The sequence below is a fragment of the Tauraco erythrolophus genome, chromosome 4 (assembly GCF_009769465.1).
Source record: "Tauraco erythrolophus isolate bTauEry1 chromosome 4, bTauEry1.pri, whole genome shotgun sequence".
NCBI lineage: Eukaryota > Metazoa > Chordata > Aves > Musophagiformes > Musophagidae > Tauraco > Tauraco erythrolophus.
In genome coordinates this window covers 52,993,534-53,013,490 of record NC_141468.1, presented here as the reverse complement: position 1 = coordinate 53,013,490, position 19,957 = coordinate 52,993,534, and the positions used below count along the sequence as shown (strand labels likewise).

At 46.8% G+C, this 19,957-nt stretch overlaps 3 protein-coding genes across 3 annotated transcripts in view; 1 reads left to right on the top strand and 2 right to left on the bottom strand.

Annotated features, from left to right (window-relative positions):
• The window catches only part of CRADD (CARD and death domain containing adaptor protein), a 75,980-nt gene extending 75,414 nt beyond the window's left edge, over nt 1–566 (bottom strand). Inside the window, exon 1 of the mRNA XM_086610492.1 lies at nt 543–566. The gene's annotated coding sequence lies outside the window, so the exon portion shown is untranslated. The remainder of the gene's footprint in view (nt 1–542) is intronic.
• LOC147528852 (uncharacterized) lies at nt 1–10,167 on the top strand. The gene is given in 6 exon segments (XM_086610730.1): nt 1–66; nt 422–482; nt 3,841–4,040; nt 4,042–4,138; nt 4,206–4,490; nt 10,127–10,167. Coding segments are annotated over 6 exon segments (750 nt in total).
• Nucleotides 10,168–15,668: 5,501 nt separating this feature from the next.
• SOCS2 (suppressor of cytokine signaling 2) lies at nt 15,669–18,126 on the bottom strand. The gene is made up of 2 exons (XM_086610436.1): nt 17,973–18,126; nt 15,669–16,965 (listed from the first exon to the last, which is right to left on the bottom strand). The coding sequence occupies exons 1-2, from the start codon at nt 18,124–18,126 to the stop codon at nt 16,517–16,519; spliced, it is 603 nt and encodes a 200-aa protein (XP_086466562.1). The 3' UTR covers nt 15,669–16,516.
• Nucleotides 18,127–19,957: the final 1,831 nt, after the last annotated feature.

Here is a 19,957-nt window from a genome sequence, read left to right as displayed (position 1 = left end):
ATGAGAAAAGGAGCAGGGGAATCCATGAAGATTAAAATACTTCAACCTTTAACATCCAGAAGTGACGTTTGATACCTGGCAACCTTTAGAAAGAATGCCAAACTCAGAATCACCTATCTGGGAAAACTATTAATGATCCCCACCATCTTCTTTCCGCTCCGATTTCACTGTCTCACAAGCTAAAATGCAGCCATTTCTGGGAAATACTAGACAGGAAGAGAACCTTTGGCATTGCAAAGACCAGCCCTTTGCTGGAATAAAAACCACGCCAAATAATCCTAATGACTAACTGGTCAAGGTCCATACTAAAGGCAGCTAGAGCGTTTGCCAGTCCTTAAGAGACTCCACCCCAAAAAAGTTAGAGAAATGTCACATCTGACCTCTATTACTGATGCCTCTGACGCTACTGCTGTCCTAGTAGTGCAAAAGCAGCAGCAGGACTGGTAGATGCACCACAGCCAGGCAGGAGCAGCAGGGACAGGGTCAGCACGTAGCTTTGGCCCACGCAATGCATTTTAACGTTAGGAGGGATAGAAATGTACCTTACGCACCAGGTCGTTCTCCCTCCTGACTCATCCTGGAAGGCTGCTCTGGAATTTCACTGATCTGATGATGAGAAACTTTCTTTGAATTTCCATCTCAAATTTATCCACCTTCTATTTATAGACATTTGTTCTACCCAAAACTGTTCTTTAGCTTAAGCAGCTCTTCACCCTCTCTGGTATTTACCCTTCTAATGTGTTCACAGGAAGCAATGGGATGTCCTCTGCCAGCTTCCATTTCACTTCACTAACACTCTGACTAGACAAAAGCTGGAAAAGATGAATTTTATAGCCACTCTACAGAAGAGGAACCAAGGTCCAGAGAGACCAAGCAACTCATCCAAGATCACAATGGGAGTCTGTGCCACACCTATGAAAAAAGTCAAGATGTCTAGTCTAGTCCTTAAAGACAAATATACCCCTTATCCCATTAAAGGCACTTGAAAAGAAAAATGACAGAGTAATACAATTAAATAATTTCTCATGACTAAATAGTGAAGTCAAAAAACTGCAGCAGGTGTTGAATGTGATTACTAAAAGAGTTTCTGATAATTGAACTAGATGCTGCTGTTCGAACAGCTACACCTTGCAGAAACTGTACTTCATTCAGCTTGAGGAGCTGAAGGAGAGGCAGAGATTTTCAAAACTTTTCTAAGAAACCTCCTAAAGTCTTTATCACCAGAGGTGCCTACTGACTCACAAGGCCCCATCAAAGGCTGGTTGGTTGGTTGGTTGGTTGGTTGGTCGGTCGGTCGGTCTGGTTGTTTAAATCTAGGGCAGGTAACAGAACATGTAGCCACGAAAGTGGCATCTTGAACAAAATGCAAGAGCCTAGAACCCCAAAAGAGACTGGAGAACCCCATCTGTGACACCCTCCAACAAAGCCACTTTCTGAAAATGCTTTCCCCAAGTGCGGAAAGCATTGCTGGATGACACCTTCCCAGGAGGACTCCATCTTCCCTGGATTACGCAGTATGTTTCTTCTACATTAAAGTGAATTTTAAGGCACCTACCTTCTGTCTAGGGGTCATTTGGGAATCAAGTAACAGCTATCCTGACACATGTCCTTAAAAAACCACTAGCTTGCTAAGCATAGCTCAAACATCAAACTCCATTATGAAGTGAGATAATAGTGCAAGGAAGGAGATGGAAAAAGAGCAGGTGAGAAAGAGAACTGCATTTCCCCATTTGATGTTAAGATGCTCATTTTGGACAGGTGAAGCTGAAGATTCTGGTCTCTAACACCTTTATGCTACTGGGAGCAATTACTGGACTCAGGTGAAATCAGATAAAATTCAGGCAGCAGATCGCTGCCGTTTCTCCCTTCCAGGATTGGATGAATCTCACATCCTTAGGATCCTTAGGATGTGAGAACCTAATGAAGTTCACCAAGGCCAAGTGCAAGGTCCTGCACGTGGGTCAGGGCAACCCAAGCACAAGTACAGGCTGGGAGGAGAATGGATTGAGAGCAGCACGGAGCAAAAGGACTTGGGAGTGCTGGTGGATGAGAAGCTCAACATGAGCCGGCAATGTGTGCTGGCAGCCCAGAAAGCCAACCGTATCCTGGGCTGCATCAAAAGAAGCGTGGCCAGCAGATCGAGGGAGGCGATTCTGTCCCTCTTCTCTGCTCTCGTGAGATCCCACCTGGAATACTGAGCTCAGCTCTGGAGTTCCCAACGCAAGAAGGACATGGAGCTGCTGGAGCAGGTCCAGAGGAGGGACACGAAGATGATCCGAGGGCTGGAGCACCTCTGCTATGAAGACAGGCTGAGAGAGTTGGGGCTGTTCAGCCTGGAGAAGAGAAGGCTCTGGGGTGATCTTATTGCAGCCTGCCAGTACTCAAAGGGGGCCTACAGGAAAGCTGGAGAGGGACTTTTTACAAGGGCGTGTAGCGATAAGACAAGGAGCAATGGATTTAAACTGAAAGAGGGTAGATTTAGATTGGATATAAGGAAGAAATTCTTCACTCTGAGGGTGGTGAGGCAGTGGAACAGGTTGCCCAGAGAAGTTGTGGACGCCCCATCCCTGGAAGTGTTTAAGGCCAGGCTGGATGAGGCTTTGGGCAACCTGGTGTAGTAGAGGGTGTCCCTGCCCATGGCAGGGAGGTTGGAACTACTTGATCTTTGAGGTCCCTTCCAACTCTAACCATTCTATGATTCTCTGATTCTCTGACTGCCCTTGAGCTCATGAAGCACTTGCAGAGCTCAAGACAGGCACCCAGCAGCAGCGATGAAGGTGTTGTCTCAGCTCAGGCAGAAAACTGCTTCAGATGCTACGAAGCTCTGTGCTTCACATTCTGCATGGGCCACGGAGAGTCCCTGTACAGAAGCCTCCTCGCCCATGTGCTGAACATTGACTTCTCCAGTCACTGTACAGGACTTGACAAGTTCCCCTTCTTCATGACCAAAATGGTCAATGAAAACCATCTCAGTTTGCACCTTCGTGCACTGAAAAATGCCTATCAAGCCATGAATCTGAAGGGGGAATTTGTGCTGAAAAAGGCCTTTGGCTCACTGACTGCAGAGTGAGCATCACCGAGGTTTTAAAGATCTTAACACCAAAGTCACCACCCCAGTAAACTTCCAGGACAGGTTGTATTGATTTTTAAAGATTAAGTATTTCTTTGTGTGAGTATATTGTGAGAAGGAAATGTCTGAGCCAGGACCTAAGCAGCCAGATATGGAAAGGTATCAGGATTTTGGTGCATAACAGTGTAGGGATGGAGTTTAGTGCAACATAGAATTAATTTAAATTAATTTTAATTGCAGCCTATATCTAGGGATCCAAAGAAAGCTCTAAAATAAATTTTCTCTAGTAGTGCTGGTGCTAGAGGGAAACTGAAAAGATGAGATGTCTGCTTACCCAAAGATCACATGGCTCAAACCTTCCCCAGATACTACTAACCATGCATCTTTCCCATTGCAGAGCCAAATTTTATGAAACAGACCCCCACGTCCTGCTGAATGAGCACAGTCCTTGACTTACCACCACATGAACACAGGCAGGTTTGCATTTTTCTGGATCTGACACAAAAATCTGCCCATGAATGGGGATAAAACTTTTGAAAGCCATGACCCTAAAAAGACCCCTTCTGATCCTAAAAAAAAAAACATTCACTTAGTTCTCAGCTAGAAACACTTTGGCATCTTCCCAAACACCAACTGCACCGGGCTGCTTATGACTCCGAGTACGTTCCCGGTGCCTGATTAGATAAAAAAAAAGGTCCACCCTGCCTAATCCTGATTTGGGCTACTCACAGCATGCCTGCAGGTTAAAAATCTTCCCCCAAAATATCCAGTTTCGCTTTCAACTTCCGCCTTGTAACCGAGGTCTGGAAGCTGCTGCTCCTGCCCCGGTCGGGGCAGGCTGCCCGACGTGCTGGCACCCGAGCCCGGAGCCTCCCCCGCGGCTCCGGCCCTACCGGCAGCAGCACCCGGCCTTCCTCCGGGCACGGCTCGGCGCGGCTGCTGCAGAGGAGGCGGGCGCTGCCGCCGGCCGCGGCCCGGGCCGCCCCGGCCCGCCCCGCAGAAGCCCGTCCCCTGCCCCGACCCCGCAGCGCGGGGGCCGCTGCCGAACGGCCCCTCGGCACCGCTCGCGTCGACGCCTTTACTCCCGCTTCCCCCTCGGCAGCGGGCGGGGGCGGCCGGGCCGGGCCAGGCCGAGCCGAGCCGAGCGGGGTCGCCAACGCCGCACTGCGGAGCGGGCGAGAGGGAGAGCGCTCGGGGCGGCGGGCGCTGCGAGGGGAGAGCCCCCTCTGCTCCCGCCCCGTACTTACAAGAGGGAAGTGGGGAACTACACAGGGCGCCCCAGCGCCCGCCGAGCCTGCGCGGGGAGCACCATCTTTGTTGAAGGCAAGAGGGCTTCGCCGGAAGCCGCCGCAGCCGCCGCCCTGCCGCGAGCCGGCTGAGCAAAGGCCGCCGCTGCTGTGGGCAGCGCCGCGGCCGCCATGTCAGCTGTGGGCAGCGGGGTTGGGCGGCCCTGCGGGTCGGGACGCACGGCCGCGTCCCGTCCCGCCCGGCTCCTGGCCGGGAAGGTGGGCCTCGGGTCGGGGGACGCGTGGGGCGGGAGATCTGCAGCGGGGCTGTGGTCTGGGAGGGGCGCTGGCAGCGCGGAGACGGCGCCGCGTCCGCGGCGGGACTGGCTGGAGCGGGCGGCCGCGGGGAGCTTCGCAAGTGGGCGTCCGGCGCGGGGAACCCCCGTCCCCGAGAGGACTGTCCGCGGGCGCGGAGCCGGCCCCACGCGAGCCCAGGAACGGCCTGAGGGAGAGAGGCCGCCGCGCCCCGCCGCGGGGTCTCCGCCGCTGCGTGGTGCCGGTGCCCAGGGGCTGCCGGGGGCGGGGGCGAGGGGGGTGTCTCCGCGAAGGAGGCTCCTTTCCAGGAGTTTGGAGGACCTGCTGCGCTCTCAGCGTCGAAGTAGTGGGGTTTTGGTTTTGGGGTTTTTTTGTTGTTTGTTTGGTTTTTGTTTTTTTTAGAAAGTGGAGGAGTTGTATCTAAAATTAAATTAGAAATTACAAAAATGGCGTTTCCCCGACATTAGAAACAGCCGATCTCTAGGGATACTGGCTTCTATTTGCAAGTATGCGCTAAGCCCAACTTCAGCCAGGTGCTGGTATCACCGTATTGAACATACAGCAATATTGTATCAAATACTCTATATGTGTATATATATATATATATTTATAGCTTCATTACTTTCTTCTGAATAGTGTAAAAATGAAGAAACTTTCATAGATGAAAACCAATTAGTAAGACCCAGCCTGTGTCTACCACATTTCAAGTGCTGTGCGTATTCTCAATAGTTTTATTCATCTATTACTGAAGATGAAAATGTCTCTCTCACATCGTTTTATACGACTATTTGAAACCAAAGTATGGTAGAAGAGAGAAAACTGTGATTCATAGCACTATAAAAGTGAGGTGGGGTCGTTTCCTATCACATATCATCGAAGAACTTTTTTCCACTTTTACGTAGGTGTCAGGTGCCACTCGGGCTTGAGCAGTGTCAGCCTTTTTCTTTCATGTCGGGACCGCAATAGCAATTGAAGGAAAAAAAAAGAAGATCCTCCAGAGCTGGAACGAGCAACCTTGAAGCTGCAGGCAACCACAGCGAGCTGGCTGTGGTCTGCTCAGCTTCTTAATACCAACCCTCTGGAAAAGCAGGAAAGGTGCTTGCTGCTGCAGCTGCTGCTAGAAATGTTGCCACTGTGTGAATCCCATTTGTACATTCAGTTTAGACTAATCGTAGAGATTTAATAGCACTTGGAAGATTTCAGGGTATTTGGAAGTCAGTTACGGAAACCTTTCCTAGATACTGTACCCAGGAAATATTTGCCATGGAAAAATATAACTGAAAGTTACTGCATATGCTCAACATGGTATTTATCTATGAGATTTTGCAGAAATATACACACTTAGTCACACTTAGAAAGCTTAGATCCTTTTCCTTTGATTTTCCTGTGGCTGACAGAAAAGTTGAGAATTTATGTGGACACAAAATGTAAATCACAGTGTTAAAGGCCAAGTTTGTACACTGGATTTAAGAAATGTTTAAAAAAATATATACATTTATTATGTGGTCAGATTCTGCAGACATGCTACTTATTTGGCAATTTTAAAGCAATACTTTGGTTTAATTGACATAACGTTTTTATCTAGGATTATTTCCAGACAATAAATTTGATACAAGAGGTTTAAATTGTTTTTAAATAATTGATAATTAATATCTTATTCCAATACATCTCTTAAATTGAGGTAAATGCTTTTTGTCTCAGGCAGTCGTGTTAAGTCTTCTAGTAACACAGATGTAAAAAATTTAAATACTCCTATTCATTGTTTCAGAGTGATGCATTAACATATTTACTGTGACCTTGACAACACTGGAAACCACACAAGTCAGTCGTCATCGGTAACTCTTTAAGACAAGGAGTATGCTGCTGTTGTAGCCAAAGTACAGCTGAGGTGTTTTAAATTTTCATGTCATGGATAGTTTGTAATACCGGCTGTGAGAAAAGACACTTGTAAACAACACAAACCAGCGCCACGGAGCAGAGAACACCACAGACCATCTATACCATTCCTCAGCGCAGTGCTGTACAGCTACTGAAAGTTTCCTTCTTAGCTTCCTGTATTTGTGATTGCCAGCTTTTTTTTTTTTTTTTCAGTCACAATCTAAGGAACTGTATTATATCTGGAATTGGAGTGACCAAACTTGGAGACTTACAGTATCACATCATTGTGATCCTGACAGCTGCATTTAATTGCAGATAATGTGCTTACATTTTAAAATAGAAAATTAAGACAAGCAGTTACATCACTTGCATTTACTATATCTTTTTGCCAGATGAGGCAATTAGAATTATTTATTTTATACTGTCCAAGAATATCTTAGAAAGTTAGCAAAACATATGGATTTGCATAGAGCAACTCTGGTTCCTGCTCAGGCAAACGGTAGCAGTCGTACAGCCAGCATTTAGTCACGTCTTTGCATACAGTCTAAACAGAGAGGCAAAGAAGGAAAGCGGTGAAAGGAAACAGATAAGCCTGGGAAGGAAGAGGATGACAGCAGAGGTCCAAGTCTGATTAAAGGAAAAATCTGCTGTTTGCTTTTCCTTCCACTAGTTTGTAACTAGTGCTGCAAATTCACTCGCGGAAACTAAATGTGCTACTGGTGTTTCGGAGTCATCTTTAGCAATGCACCCCAGGTGTTGATCATACTCTGCAGGTACAGAACAAGGATGCACGCAGGTAATACTTGAAGTCCAAGGAGGGAAGACCTTAAACTTCTCATTTCAGTTCTGTTTGGGTTCAGCTCTGACTAAAGTTCTTCCAGTTCAGTTCTGATCTGAGTTCAACAAAATTTCAGAAGAACGGTTTGGTTCTGTTCCAGTTCTAGGCAATAATATAAATTACATATGTATATATATATACACACATATATTTGTCCCTATGTATGTCATATATATATATATATATTTGAGCCAGTTTGGGTTCAGCTCAACTCCCCACTAACTGCTCAAATCTCAAAGCCAACCGTGTAGATTAAAAAATTATTCCTGGACGTTGTAGGTCAATGGACCACAGTCAGTCCTGCACATCAGTATCATCAGACTTTTAGACTTAAAACTTTGTTCTCTCTGGTTCTGTGAATTGGGGAATCACCGGTGGTCATCAGGCCACACTTCTGAGGACTGCTGAATTCAAGGCAGCAAGTCCAAATCCATGGGAACCAAGCTAAGCAGCATCTCTTCTGACAATGCTGTTCTCCTTACATGTGGGTTATTCCAGGTCAGAATATCAGATTTTTTAATTTACCATAACACTTCTTTAAAGCTCACTTAAAAGTCTCAAATCTTTTTATAAACTCTGTACAAGTATAATGAGATTTTTTAGAAAAAAAGCTTTTGAGAGGATCTTTTATGCTAATTAGAGTCAAGCTGTATCCTAGCATGTACATATTTTCTTTGTTTTCTACAGACTAATTTCTTTCTGCTGATAACAAGAGCCAAAATGTGTTTTTTAAAACTAGTGCAAGCAGATTTAATCTATTAGGACTATGCTGGTTTCAATTGTCTGTAGGACAGCGTTCCAACTTTAAGGACAAAAGAAAAGAAATACAAGCCTCTAGATTTGTTTATTAAAACATCTAATTGGTTAAATTTCCCACAAAACCTCTGAAATGAAGATGGAAAAAAGAAGCATATATTATATGGTTGCCTGTCAGTTTTAGAAATAAGAGCACAGAAAACATTTCTGCATAGGATGTATCTCAAAACCACTATTAAAATACGTCAGGATGGCCCAGACTCGGTGGCCTGAAGACCAGATGAGAGTCTTGCAAGCTGTTGTTGTCCACTGCTGTCTCAGGCAATAATCTCTTCCCTTCCTCCCTCTCCTCTTCCTCCTCACTCTGGTCCCCGTTGCACTCCCCTTTGCAAGGGTGGCCCTCCCTAATGCCAACATCCAGGTCTCCCATGCCAGCCACCAAAAACCAGGCTGACACCAAGGAAGGGAAGGTTTCGGCATGGAAAGGCTGCCCAACTTGTAGACCGAGCTTAGGCGTGCTGCGCTGGGTGCTGGCAGGGTTTGAAGGCACTGGGCTGTGGTTGGGAGGGGGTGTCACTCTTCAGGTGGCACTTGCTCCTCCAGAAGTGATTCCTTATGGCTCCTGGGAAAAGATGACAGGCAGGACTGGAGGGCATCACGGAAGGGAATCAATCCCTGGGCTGCTGCTTAGATTATTCTGATGCTTTGCAACTTCCCATTCATTTGAATTATAAAAGCTTTACATTAAATGCAGTTGGAAGAGAGCAATGAATATAAAACACAAGTGACACATCACACGCTTTCTTAAAAGTATTATTTTATTAAAAGGCATGTCTAGCATGTAGGTAAAATACAGCACTGAAAGTTTCAAAACATCTTAAAACATGGGGTTTGAAGTGACTGTGTAGTGTCTATACATTTACATTTGTTTCAATAATAAAAATAAGTGTTTATTAGCAGTGCTGCAATGAATTAATGCTGTTTACTTTGATACAAATATTCTCTAGCCGAAAGTCGAATGCAGAATAGTTATAAGAAAAGAAGCAGGCATCGAATGCAAAACTTTTGTATTCATTCCAGAAAAAAAAAAAAAAAAGAATCTCTGCAATGAATTGTAATAAAAACTCCTGCAACTAATATTTGCAAAATGTGACTCAGTATTTCTCAGAAATTTTAGTCTATTTTCTGTAAAGATATAAATTAATGCAGTTCTCTGTTTGTTTTTGAAGTTTAATTTAAAGATGGTTTGAGGAGACAGATGAAATACTGCAAGCCTCTAAATATTTATTCCAGACTTATGAAACTATTTTTTAAATGTAAAGCAACCATTTTAATAATGTGAGAACAAACAAAGAAAATTCACAAATTAGCCTGAAAATAAAACACTGACAAATAAGTAAAAGGAATTTAAGATTCAAGTCTGAAACCTTTTCACAAAACCAATTTATTTTGTTTGCAAATTACAATATATGAAATGGTTGTCTAGCTTTTTTAGGTAAAAGACTGGAAGGTTGGGTTTATTTAGGAGGAGCATAACTACTGCTTTTTGCAATCTCCTGTTTCTTTCCCAGGCTTCGAACTGGACCAACTCATATACAGTACCTATATTTTTAAAGGTTCTTACTTTCTGGTTAAGCTTTTCAGGAGCTACTAATGATTAATGGAAAGTTTTTACAGGTCCCCCAGCAAGAGATTTGCCACTGCTTATACTTTTTCCATACGTCCTGCTTTCAAACAAAAAATACCCTTTGATTAAAAATTCAGTTTCTCTGTTTTGTTCCCTTTCAAAACCAAACCTGTCTGCAGGCATGGTTACCGTGGGCTAGTTAAGCAGCCTGCAGTAGGCACGGCATCCTCCATCAAGGGAGTTAAAAGAAACAGATGAATTTCCAGAAAACAGTTCTCTTCACACAGGCAGTTTCCCTCACAGAAAACAAGCGTCCGATGCGCTTGAGCTCTCAAAGGAGCAGCGATGCCACTTCCGCTGCAATCTAGTTAGACAAGAATCTCACTTTCCTGACTTACGTTCTTCTCTCTTCCTAGCAATGCAGCCACTCAAAGATATTGCCATCATTGCAGCTTAAGTTCCTATCAATGTTAATTGAAATACAAGCGACTTGTCACCCCATGCTGGTAAATTACAAAACACTAAGTCCACTGGCCACTTTACGGACACGTAAGTTGGAGCTAATAGAGGCTCAGTCTTGTTCAATATTGCTCTTCCTAAAAGAAAACGAACTAGCTAAAAATCCCATAAACAGTAACAGTTGATCCACAACTTATTCTGCCCTCCAGACTGTGTCAATAAGCAGCACGCTATGTAAGAAAAAAGCAAACGCATGATATGTGTAATATAGGTGTCCAGATCAACCCCTCAAATTTGGAGATTCCCCGAGACAAACCGAGCGTGGGTACAGAGATTCAGCTGAACAGATCCTATTTCAGGGCTGCAACCTAAAGAGATAAAATTAAATTGCAACAAAGCATTTTGAAAAGTGATTTTACAACCTTCAAGTATCAGTCTTAACAACTGTTTCTGATATAATTCTTATTATCAAGCCTGATCCAAAATAAAGTCAAAAGAAAAATTTGCACTGGGCTTTGAATCTTTTCCCACGTTTAACATACCTCCACATTTACTATTTGTTAACCAACAATGTACCAAATTGCAATCCTCAGCTATGAAACATCAATCTTGGGACAATTTGACTGAAAACAAAAAGATTTACTTACATAAACCCTGCCTGCCAGTGAAAGAAAAAATTAAGGCAGGCATATTGAATTTAGGGATTTTTTTAATCTAGTTTGTTCTTTGCAGCACTTAGATCTGAACTTTTTGTGGCCATTATCTATTTGAACTTTCTCTTATTAAATGTCAGCTTGTTTCTTATGCTAATGTAAATAGCTTTTGCTCCTGCATTTTTTTCACTTCTTAATATCATAGAAAGTAATGATACTATTTTGGTATTTCAGTTCCTGGAGAGTTAATGGCTGCAACTCTAGAAGAAATAAAAAACAAAACAAAACAAAACATGGGTGCGAGCCTTTTTTTAAAATAGGATTTAAGTAGAATAAAATCCACAATTTATCAGGGAGGTTAAACACCATAATTATGGTGATATATTTTACTACCTAGACTTTCTCAGAGACACTGGCTACTTCAAAGCCCTCTAGATAACCTGATTAATAAACACAGTTAATCCCTCCCCTACTTGGCAACCTTGGGACCAGGACAGACTGGTTTGCTATAAGCTTTTTTTTTCCCTGAAGTTCAGTTATCGAGCCAGACATTGTTTACATGTGGTTTCAAACTCTGTGACGATACTAGTTACTCCCCTGGAGCTTTTCTACTAATACACCTTTCAGCATCACACTGGTCCTGACGGTTAGTTATATGATAAACCTTGTGAGAAGTGCCACCTCTCATAGGAGCTGCTGGCTTTTCCATGTTTTTTTCCCTTCGGTTCCTTCTCAGACATCAAAATCCAGACAGGCAGAAGAGCTTCTTGTCTAGTTTCCTGGCAGCTGTATTTTAACTAGTTTGTAGCATGCCCTCTGTCTAAGACAGCAGATAAGGACCAGTGATGGTCAACACCAATGCCCTTCACTGCCCCTGACAACAACAACTCTGCCTTCCGGTTTCTTTGACATTAGCCCGTTGTAGAAATTACTCAACTTCAGCAATACTGTGGTGAACTGCCATGTTGTTGTAAAGCAAGCTCAGACCTTGGTGATCTGAAGTTATGTGTTGGCGAAATGTTTTTTCCAGGCATTTTCAGTCACACTAAGGGCGTAGGAAAATACTGAGACCTGCCGACGTTAACACTCGTAAAGAAGTGGTTTTCAGGAGCTAGGCTGAGATACCAAAGTAGCTTGTCATCCCCACTTCCTTTGTGTATACAGCACTAACCAGCTCAGATCTTTCAAGTAATTTCTAGTTATTTTATTTGCTAATTTTATGGGTTTTGTACTAAAAGTCTCCTTTATTTCCGTAGTTTTTAAAAATAAAATTTCTCCTTTCAATAGAAAAGTTTCTTATAATTTTCAGAATCAGTAATGCAACTTTTAGAATCCCTCAAGCCATTATTTCCTCTAGCAGTCAATATGATACTTCGATTTATTTTAATAACAGAGAAGTCAGCAGTTTTATTTTATGTTATTTTATATGACTGTTAGACATGACATCCACATCTGAAAGTATCTCTTCCCACTTCCATCATGTGTTTTGGCTTAAGAAGAACAAATCACTGACACCACTCAACTTACTTTGTGCTAGATCCTAAGCTTATAGCCAAAGGAAAAATCTGTAGGAATTTTATCAGGAATATAAGAAAAAGCTCTTGAATAGAACATATAAGTAAATAAACTTTATTATCTTTAACAAGGTAATTTACCTACAGGAACACTTTGCTAAGACACAAGAGGTAGCTAAGTACAGGAATTCATGCAGCTACGGAACCCTGTCCTTCCTGTCACATATAGATTCTTTTTTCTTAAGGTGATGAGACTTAATAAGAGTCTCAGATTCTACAGCTCCACAGTTTTTAGTGAGGAGCAATTTCTGGATTGTTTTAAGATACAAAAATAAACCTCTTTACCCCCAAGTTCTAGTGAATATTCCTTCTTGCTAATAATTACATGTTGTTTATCTAGAATGTGGTTACATGAAATAAAATTAGGACAATACTGACAAGATCAGATTAAAATAAAATTACTTCTAATGCAATGGGCGCAGCTGCTTCATTACATTCCTGCTCTTCCCACCCATCTTGAACCATTTTCTGTCTGGTCATAATACTAACAGCAGGGAAATACCCATAGAATTAAAATGGAGCCATAGTTCACACTTCTGCTAGGTTTAGTGCTAAACTAAATACAATCACTGATTCCATTTTCATCATTCATCTTGCAATTTTTATATTTTTTTTTCCAAGCATCACCTTTTAGGATTGTGGGATTCTCAGCTTTCCTTTAATTAAAATGAAGAGGTTTTCAGCAAGTAACTTTCCAGGTATAAGCTAGAAAATCTGAAACCACAAGACTTATAAATGAAAAACCAAACCAATGCATGGGGTGGAAAAAAAAGGCTTAGGATTAAAGTCTTTATCATGATTTTCGGTTGACTCATGGGCATTGAACCTGTGAAACTGGCTTCACTGAACACTCTGTACTAGCAATTCAAGATGACATATATCAGTTAGACGTCATTTTTGGAATCTGAAGAGACAGCAATTTAAAAGCTAGCACCATGAACAAGCCACAGCAACATCCATAAAGAAAGAAGAAAAAAAAAAAAAAAAGCACTGGAACTTTGAAAAAAATGTTTGGACAACATGATCATGCCTGAAAATTCATGAGGTCTACATGCAAGGTTTTCGCACCACTGTAATCTAATCATGTGCTATCCTTGGATTTTTTGTACCAGAACAAGTCTTTCCTCTGTGCTGAGTTAGAATGAAGCCCAGCTTTCTGCAAGCTATAGCGTGGTTTAGTTTTACTAGTGCAACACATCAACCCTAGGGCTGGCATCCTAATGAGGACAAGAACTACGCTTTCATACAAAGAGGACTAGTTCCCCCTCCAGTCTGTTCAAAATATTGTTCGCTGCTTCAAGCACACCATAGCCACAGACCCTGCTTTCCCTCGCAGTAACGAGTACAAATGATACGGAGTGTTACGTGCTCAACGTTTGGTGACTTGATTTCACGTCACAGTAACTGCTCTTGATTTTTTACAAAAATCACCACCTTTCACTTTTCCAGCACTCCTTGTCTTCAGCATGCCGTTCGCCCTTTGCTTTGGAGAAGCCCTAACAAAAAGCCCAGCCATCTGCTCTGCATCTGCTCCGTGTTGTTCCTCAGAGCTTGGCTCTGCCGAGGGGGGTTACCTGCCCTGTGACTGCTTACAGTAGGCTGCCAGCAACAAACCAGAAATCATTTCCTGTATGTACAATGTGACTTTTGCATTGCACCCCAAAGGTCTTCTCTTCTCAGTCTGCTTGTTCCAGCACTGGTATTTGTGAATGTAAATCCCCAGGTCAGGGGCTAGCCTGGAAGGAACTTATTTTAAAGGACCTTAGCATAATGTGTTCACCAGAGACCCCAAGCATATCACAGCTAAGTATCCTCTTGGCTAAAAATGCCCAGTACTAGAAGGTTAACGTAGCAGCAGGTTAGTATGTTTTCTTACTGTAACAGAAGTTACTCCAAATCACAGCTATCTCGTCTCAAGGTAGAACTAAACAAGAACTGTAAGAAAACAGATTCATCAGAATAAAAAGTGTGCCAAGGAATACAGTTCCTTCACGGGCACTGCACACAGGAAAACCTCTTCACCTTCAGGGTAGCAGATCCCAGCAAGACAGATGACAAGCACAGAAGAACCATGTGAATACAACACATACCTGGAATACAAGAGCTCTTCTGGGATGGGAACTGGAGGGCGGTCATCATGTTATGTGAAAAACCTCCAACAATCAGCTACGTTTTAGCAGGGCATGGGGAAAAAAAAATCACATAACAAAAGCTTTTGTTTTGTTTTTCAGGAGAAAACTCCATTTCTATACTGAAGTTTTCATTAAAAACAGGGAGAGAGAATTGAAGCCATGGAAGAGGATGGAGAAAAGCCACCTTTTCCACAGAAAGAACAACAACGTATCAAGAATTTGCCATACCAAGGGACCATCCCCTCTGCCTTGGGTTCTTGGTGTCTTCCTTGTCTCGACAGCCATGCTACTCATTTCTGCCAGCATGTTAATGCCAAAACAGTGCAAAACACTGGGAGTTTAGATGCGACAAAACAAGCTGGTCAGTGCCCCAGAGTTTATGAGAAGGGGCACAGCATCTTGACAGTACTACAGGGCAGTCAAGGCACAAGGAAAACAAGAAGATTATTTTATGCTGTGTCTCTTTCAGCCTAGGCTGGGCTAGATTACAGTAAGTCTTGACAACTCTCCTTGTTCAAACATCAGTCTATTTGCTTTAATTAAAAAGTAAGCTAGGGAAAGAGTTAAAACTCCTTGTTGACTGAGGATGAATCTATGTCCTTGTTTCTCTCTTTACTGCTCTCCTGTTGCTCTCATCCTGGATATTTCTTCTATTAAATATATTACATTTAGACTGAGGAATGGGTACTGAGGGTCTTAGTCCCTTCTTCCCATTTAGAGGACTGCTGTAACACAAAAAGCAATGTCCTATGCTAATACCTAACTGCGGGAATTCAGCAGGCAGCCTCTAAGCCACTAATCTGAACATAATCCAGCTATATCTTTGAGCAGCACCACAAAGGCAAAGCAAGGGTATTCATCCTCACTGATACATGTGCATTTATTTGAGTATTAGCTGGGAAATTATCTAGGTTCATGAGATCACTGTTTCCTGAAGAGTAGCAAATCCATACATACAAAGATTGGGAGATCGTTGTGCAATGTTATTTACTTTATTGAGTAATAGACTGATAGCTACATGGCGAATTAGAAGGAAAATAAAAAGAAAAAAACCCCACAAAAACAACCCCAAAAAACCAACCCACTCCAAAAAACACCCACATCCATATTTCCCCACATTTGGGGAAACAAGCTGAAGAAAACATTCTACACTGTAGAAGACAGCTGTAACTGCCGATATCCACGTTGTGACATTGGAACTGAGCAACTGCAAGTCTGCAGTGTAAAGTCCTAAAGCCTCAACCAAAAGAGGCTTAATAGTAATAACATGGATATATCACCACTGGGAAGATGTTAACATGTTAACAAAGATTCTGGGATACCAATCTGGTATAATCAGCAACATACTGGGTTCCTATGAAAGATGTGGCATTCCTCCTTAAGGTCAGCCTTTAGAGAACCTTGAAAAACATTTTAAACTGATTACTTACAGTACTCCTTTGCTTGCAGAAAAGCACAGAATTATAGTTCAATAAAAATTGAATAGATGATCACTTTTTTGACTGGATTTGATTAGTTGCATAACTTTGGCAAGATTATCACAGTGTGTTCCAGTTAAGCTTTCAGGATTATATGAACACCAGCACCAAATTAATCTTGGAATCAGACAACTGAGATACTTATGCACTCTCCTACTTCTCTGACCATTTCTGCAGTCTCTCCCGGTCCCACTGCTTCAATTAGCATTTGATAGTTAGTGCAATATTTTATGCCATTGACAAAGCAATTCAATCCGGACAGATTCCTGGCTTCTCTCTTCTCGCAAGAATAGCATGCCACCTTGCCGAAGCCCCGAGGATGCAAGCTGGGATTATTCTACATAAAGTCTCCCTTTGTGGCATCTGAAATAAAAACCTTTCCCCCAGAACTGCCGCTGTTTTGATAGTGAATTCCATGCAGAGTTGTACAACTGGTTACTCAGTTCTTTGGCTGATTTTAAGAACTGCATTTAAAAGTTACTTTATGTTAGAGGCATTTAGAAAAGAAATTTATACCTGGTATTGGTACTCTTTCAAGTACTCTTTTAGTCTTGTTGGTAATGGGAGCTCCCAGATCTGATTTGTGCATTTGTTTATAGTTATTCTGCAGTGGTGTTGCAGAGATGGAGCAGACGTATAAAGAGGTTTGTTCAAGTAAAGATGAACTGTTCCATTTGAAGGTGTTTCAGTTCTGTCCTTGCACATAAGAACATAGTACTCAATCAAATGCACAACACTGTTGAACTGTTTAAGTCTGGATCTGACACAAGTGATAGAGTCCAGTCTAAACTTGCCATCTTGATATTCTATACGTAGATTGGTCGGTCCTGCTGATGTTTTTACCGAAATAGTCAGTAGATACTCTGAATGTGAACTATCTCTAACCAAGAAGGTCCCTTCGGGGGCATCCTGTAATCTCTCTTTGGCTTCAGCAACAGTCATGTTGCCCCAGTACCACCCTGTCAAAAGAGGAGAGAAATAAGGGGTTTGTTTATTCCTGTTTGTTTAAGAAGCTGCTCTTTGGCTGATATACTTGTAATAACCCATTTCCTTTGTTGCTTGAAAGCTAAAGTCCTGCAGGCATTGTAAATTTTTATTTGCTATTTAAATTCATTTACTTTACTCTTTGCTCGTTTTGACAGAGCTTTCCAGGTCACTGTTTATTTCTCCATCCATGCATACACACGCAAACTTTCCTGCGGCGTCCTGCGAGGCTCACGCCGATGCCGCCGACCCCATGGGCCGCCCGTGAGGTAGCGGGGACGCGTCCCGCGGCTCCGCGCTGCGCACACGCCGGGGCGAGCGCTGCGCCCGCCCGGCACACGCTGGCAGCCCGCAAAAAGCCCGCTTTTGGTGACTCTAGGTAGGCTGCTGTCGAAACGAGCTTTGTCTAGGAATCGGAAGCAGAGAGGGGTGAGAAAACAACTTCGGCGATGCAGCTGCCGTGCTAGCGGGGAGGCGATGAAGAGAGAAGCCCTCCCCTCCGCCCGCGGTCAAGCCTCGCATCTTGTGGGGCCGGGCGAGCCTCCGCCACGCCGGCGAGTGGAGCGCAGGTACGAAGGGCCGAGGGAATGCGGCGGCGCCGCCGCCCGCTCCCCACACCACGGCCGCCCCGGCCGGCGGCAGCACCCGGCCCTCGCCCGGCCGGCGATCCCGGGCTGCCGCCGGGGCGCGGCGCTGCCGGCGCGGGCGGTGCTTTCGCTTCGGCCGCCGCAGCCCACGGACGGTCGGAACCGCCGCCGCCCCTCGCCGCCGCGGGGCCGCGACCCCGCAGCGCCGGGCGGTGACGGCAAGCGTCGTCTCGCCGCCCGTTCCCCCTCTCGGCCCGGCGCGACTCCCCGTCGCTCCGCTCCGCCTTCCCGGGACCGCGGCGTGGCGGGCGGCGGCGAGCCGGGCTCCCCGGCGAGCGCCGCCGCCCCAGCCGTTCCCTCCCTCCCTTCCCGACCAGCCGCCCGCCGGGGCTTACCTGCCCGCCGCAGCTCCTCCATGGCCGCGGCCAGCTGCGCCGCCTCACGGGACTCCTCGGCAACAGGCGCGGCTGCCGCCGCCGCCCCGGGATGCCTCCAGCGCGCCCGGGAGCCCTCCGCGCTCTCCAGGGACCCGGCGGAGCGCAGGGTCATCGGGGGCGGCGGCGGCGGGGGCGGCCCCGCTCGCACGCAGGTCGGGGCTGCCCGCAGGGAGAGGGCTCCGCTTCGCCGCAGCCGCGGTGCTCAGCGCCGCGCAGGGTGCATGGCTCCGGCCCCCGGCCCGGGCGCCGCCTGCGAGCGGAGAGACGGCGTGGTTAGCGGCGAGCCCCGCGAGAGGCGCTCCCGACGCAGCCCGTGCGTTTCTGGTGCTCCCGCTTCGGAACTTCCCAGCATCCAGAGGAGGGACCCGAGGCGAGAGATCACCTCCCGGCGGAGCGGGGGAGGGACATCTCCTCCCCCCACCTCTCGCCGCCCAGCCTTGTCCCCGGCTCCCCTCCGCCGGGGACAAGGCGGAGGCGGCGGCCCGCGAAGGTGGTCTCGCTTTATTGCGAGGGCAAACCCGCTGATGCACCGCTCCCTCGGCGGGGGTAAGCGAGCCTGGCCGGCAGCGCTGAGGAAGGGGCGTTTGGGGAAGTAGGAGGTCGTGGGGGAGAGCTGGGCACGTAAAGGTATGAGCAGGGAGGGGTACCCAAAGAGGGGCGCCGGTCCCAGACCCGGCGCTGCTCGGGTAGCACGCTGCGGTGCGTAGGAACGGCACAGCACGGCACCGTACGCCTTTCAGTAAGGTCATACGCGAAGCCGTACCTCTAGGAACGGGCGCCCGGCCTGGGCCGTCCTCCCGGGGTAGGAGCAAGCCTCTCCCGGGCAGCAGCGTGCCCGGGGGGCTGCGGGGCGGTGCGCGGGCAGCGCCGGACCCGGGGCTCGCCGGCCGCTTGGGTACAGGAAGCGGCAGCGCGGTGGAAGACGCGATATACTTAGCGCGGGGCAGGAAACGTGCTTTTCCCGTTCCATTAAATGCTGATACTATATATAAAAAAATATCTTTCCGCTCTGTTGAAAAGAACGGGAGGGACACAAAGAGCCTCTGGCTCTCCCGCCGTCCCGCCGTCCCGCCGGAGACGACGCCGGGCAGCGCCACCGAGGGGGAGCCTAGCTGGCTTTGCCGGGGAGCGGCTCACGGGGAAGACCGGGACCCCCGCCGGTGCTTGTGGAACGGGCGGCCTCTGCCTCCAGGTGCGCAGCAGCCGCCAGGTGAGGGGTTATGCCGAGGTGGCTCCTCCCGTCACAAGTTCCGCGGCGTGAGCTCAGAAACTTTTCCAGATTAAACTTTACTGGCAGCAGACAGGGTGCTCTGCCGAGTTTCTGTCGCAACGTATGCAGGCGCACGCACGCGGCAACCCCCCGGCAAAGCCCATCCCCGTCCCCTTCTCCCCCGCGCGGCACTTCCCGCCGCCGGCTCGGGGACCAGGCGCAGGTGCGCCTGTCAGCGGAGCGGCTGCGGGCGCGGAGCCGCCGGCCGCAAAACCCCGAGCGCAGGTGGGAGCAGCCTTGCCCGGGGTGTCCAGCCGCGACCCCTTGTGAAGGAGAAGCGCCGGGAGCGCCTGAACGCGAAGTGCCGCTGCCCGCGGGAGCTTGGCCGGGACGGAGGGTTTGCGAGGCGGTAGCAGCTAGCTGCAGCGGAGCGTCCCCCGGCAGGGACGAGGAGCGCCGGAGCAGCCTGCCTCCGGCTTCGTGGGAGCCTTCATCCCGCCTGTCGGCAGCTGCGTGCCGGGGGCAGGGCGGCGGGCTCACCGCTCTCGGGGAGCGGCGGGACACCGGGCGCGGGGGAAGGGGGGACTCACCCGGGCTCGGCGGGACGGGGCTGGGGCAGCCGCTGCCGCCGCCTGGAGTTGGGGCGGTCAGGTTGTTCTCGCTCCCGGCGGCGTTAGGGGGCCGGGGGGACACAGCACCCGCCGCCGGGGAGAAGCGCCGGGGCTGTGCTCGG

What these genes read in the sequence shown, in the direction of transcription:
- SOCS2 (XM_086610436.1), bottom strand. Translation starts at nt 18,126, where the DNA reads ATGACCCTGCGCTCCGCCGGGTCCCTGGAGAGCGCGGAGGGCTCCCGG. An exon ending in GGAGGAGCTGCGGCGGGCAG is followed by an intron (nt 16,966 to 17,972) that starts GTAAGCCCCGGC and finishes CTCTTTTGACAG; the next exon opens with GGTGGTACTGGGGCAACATG.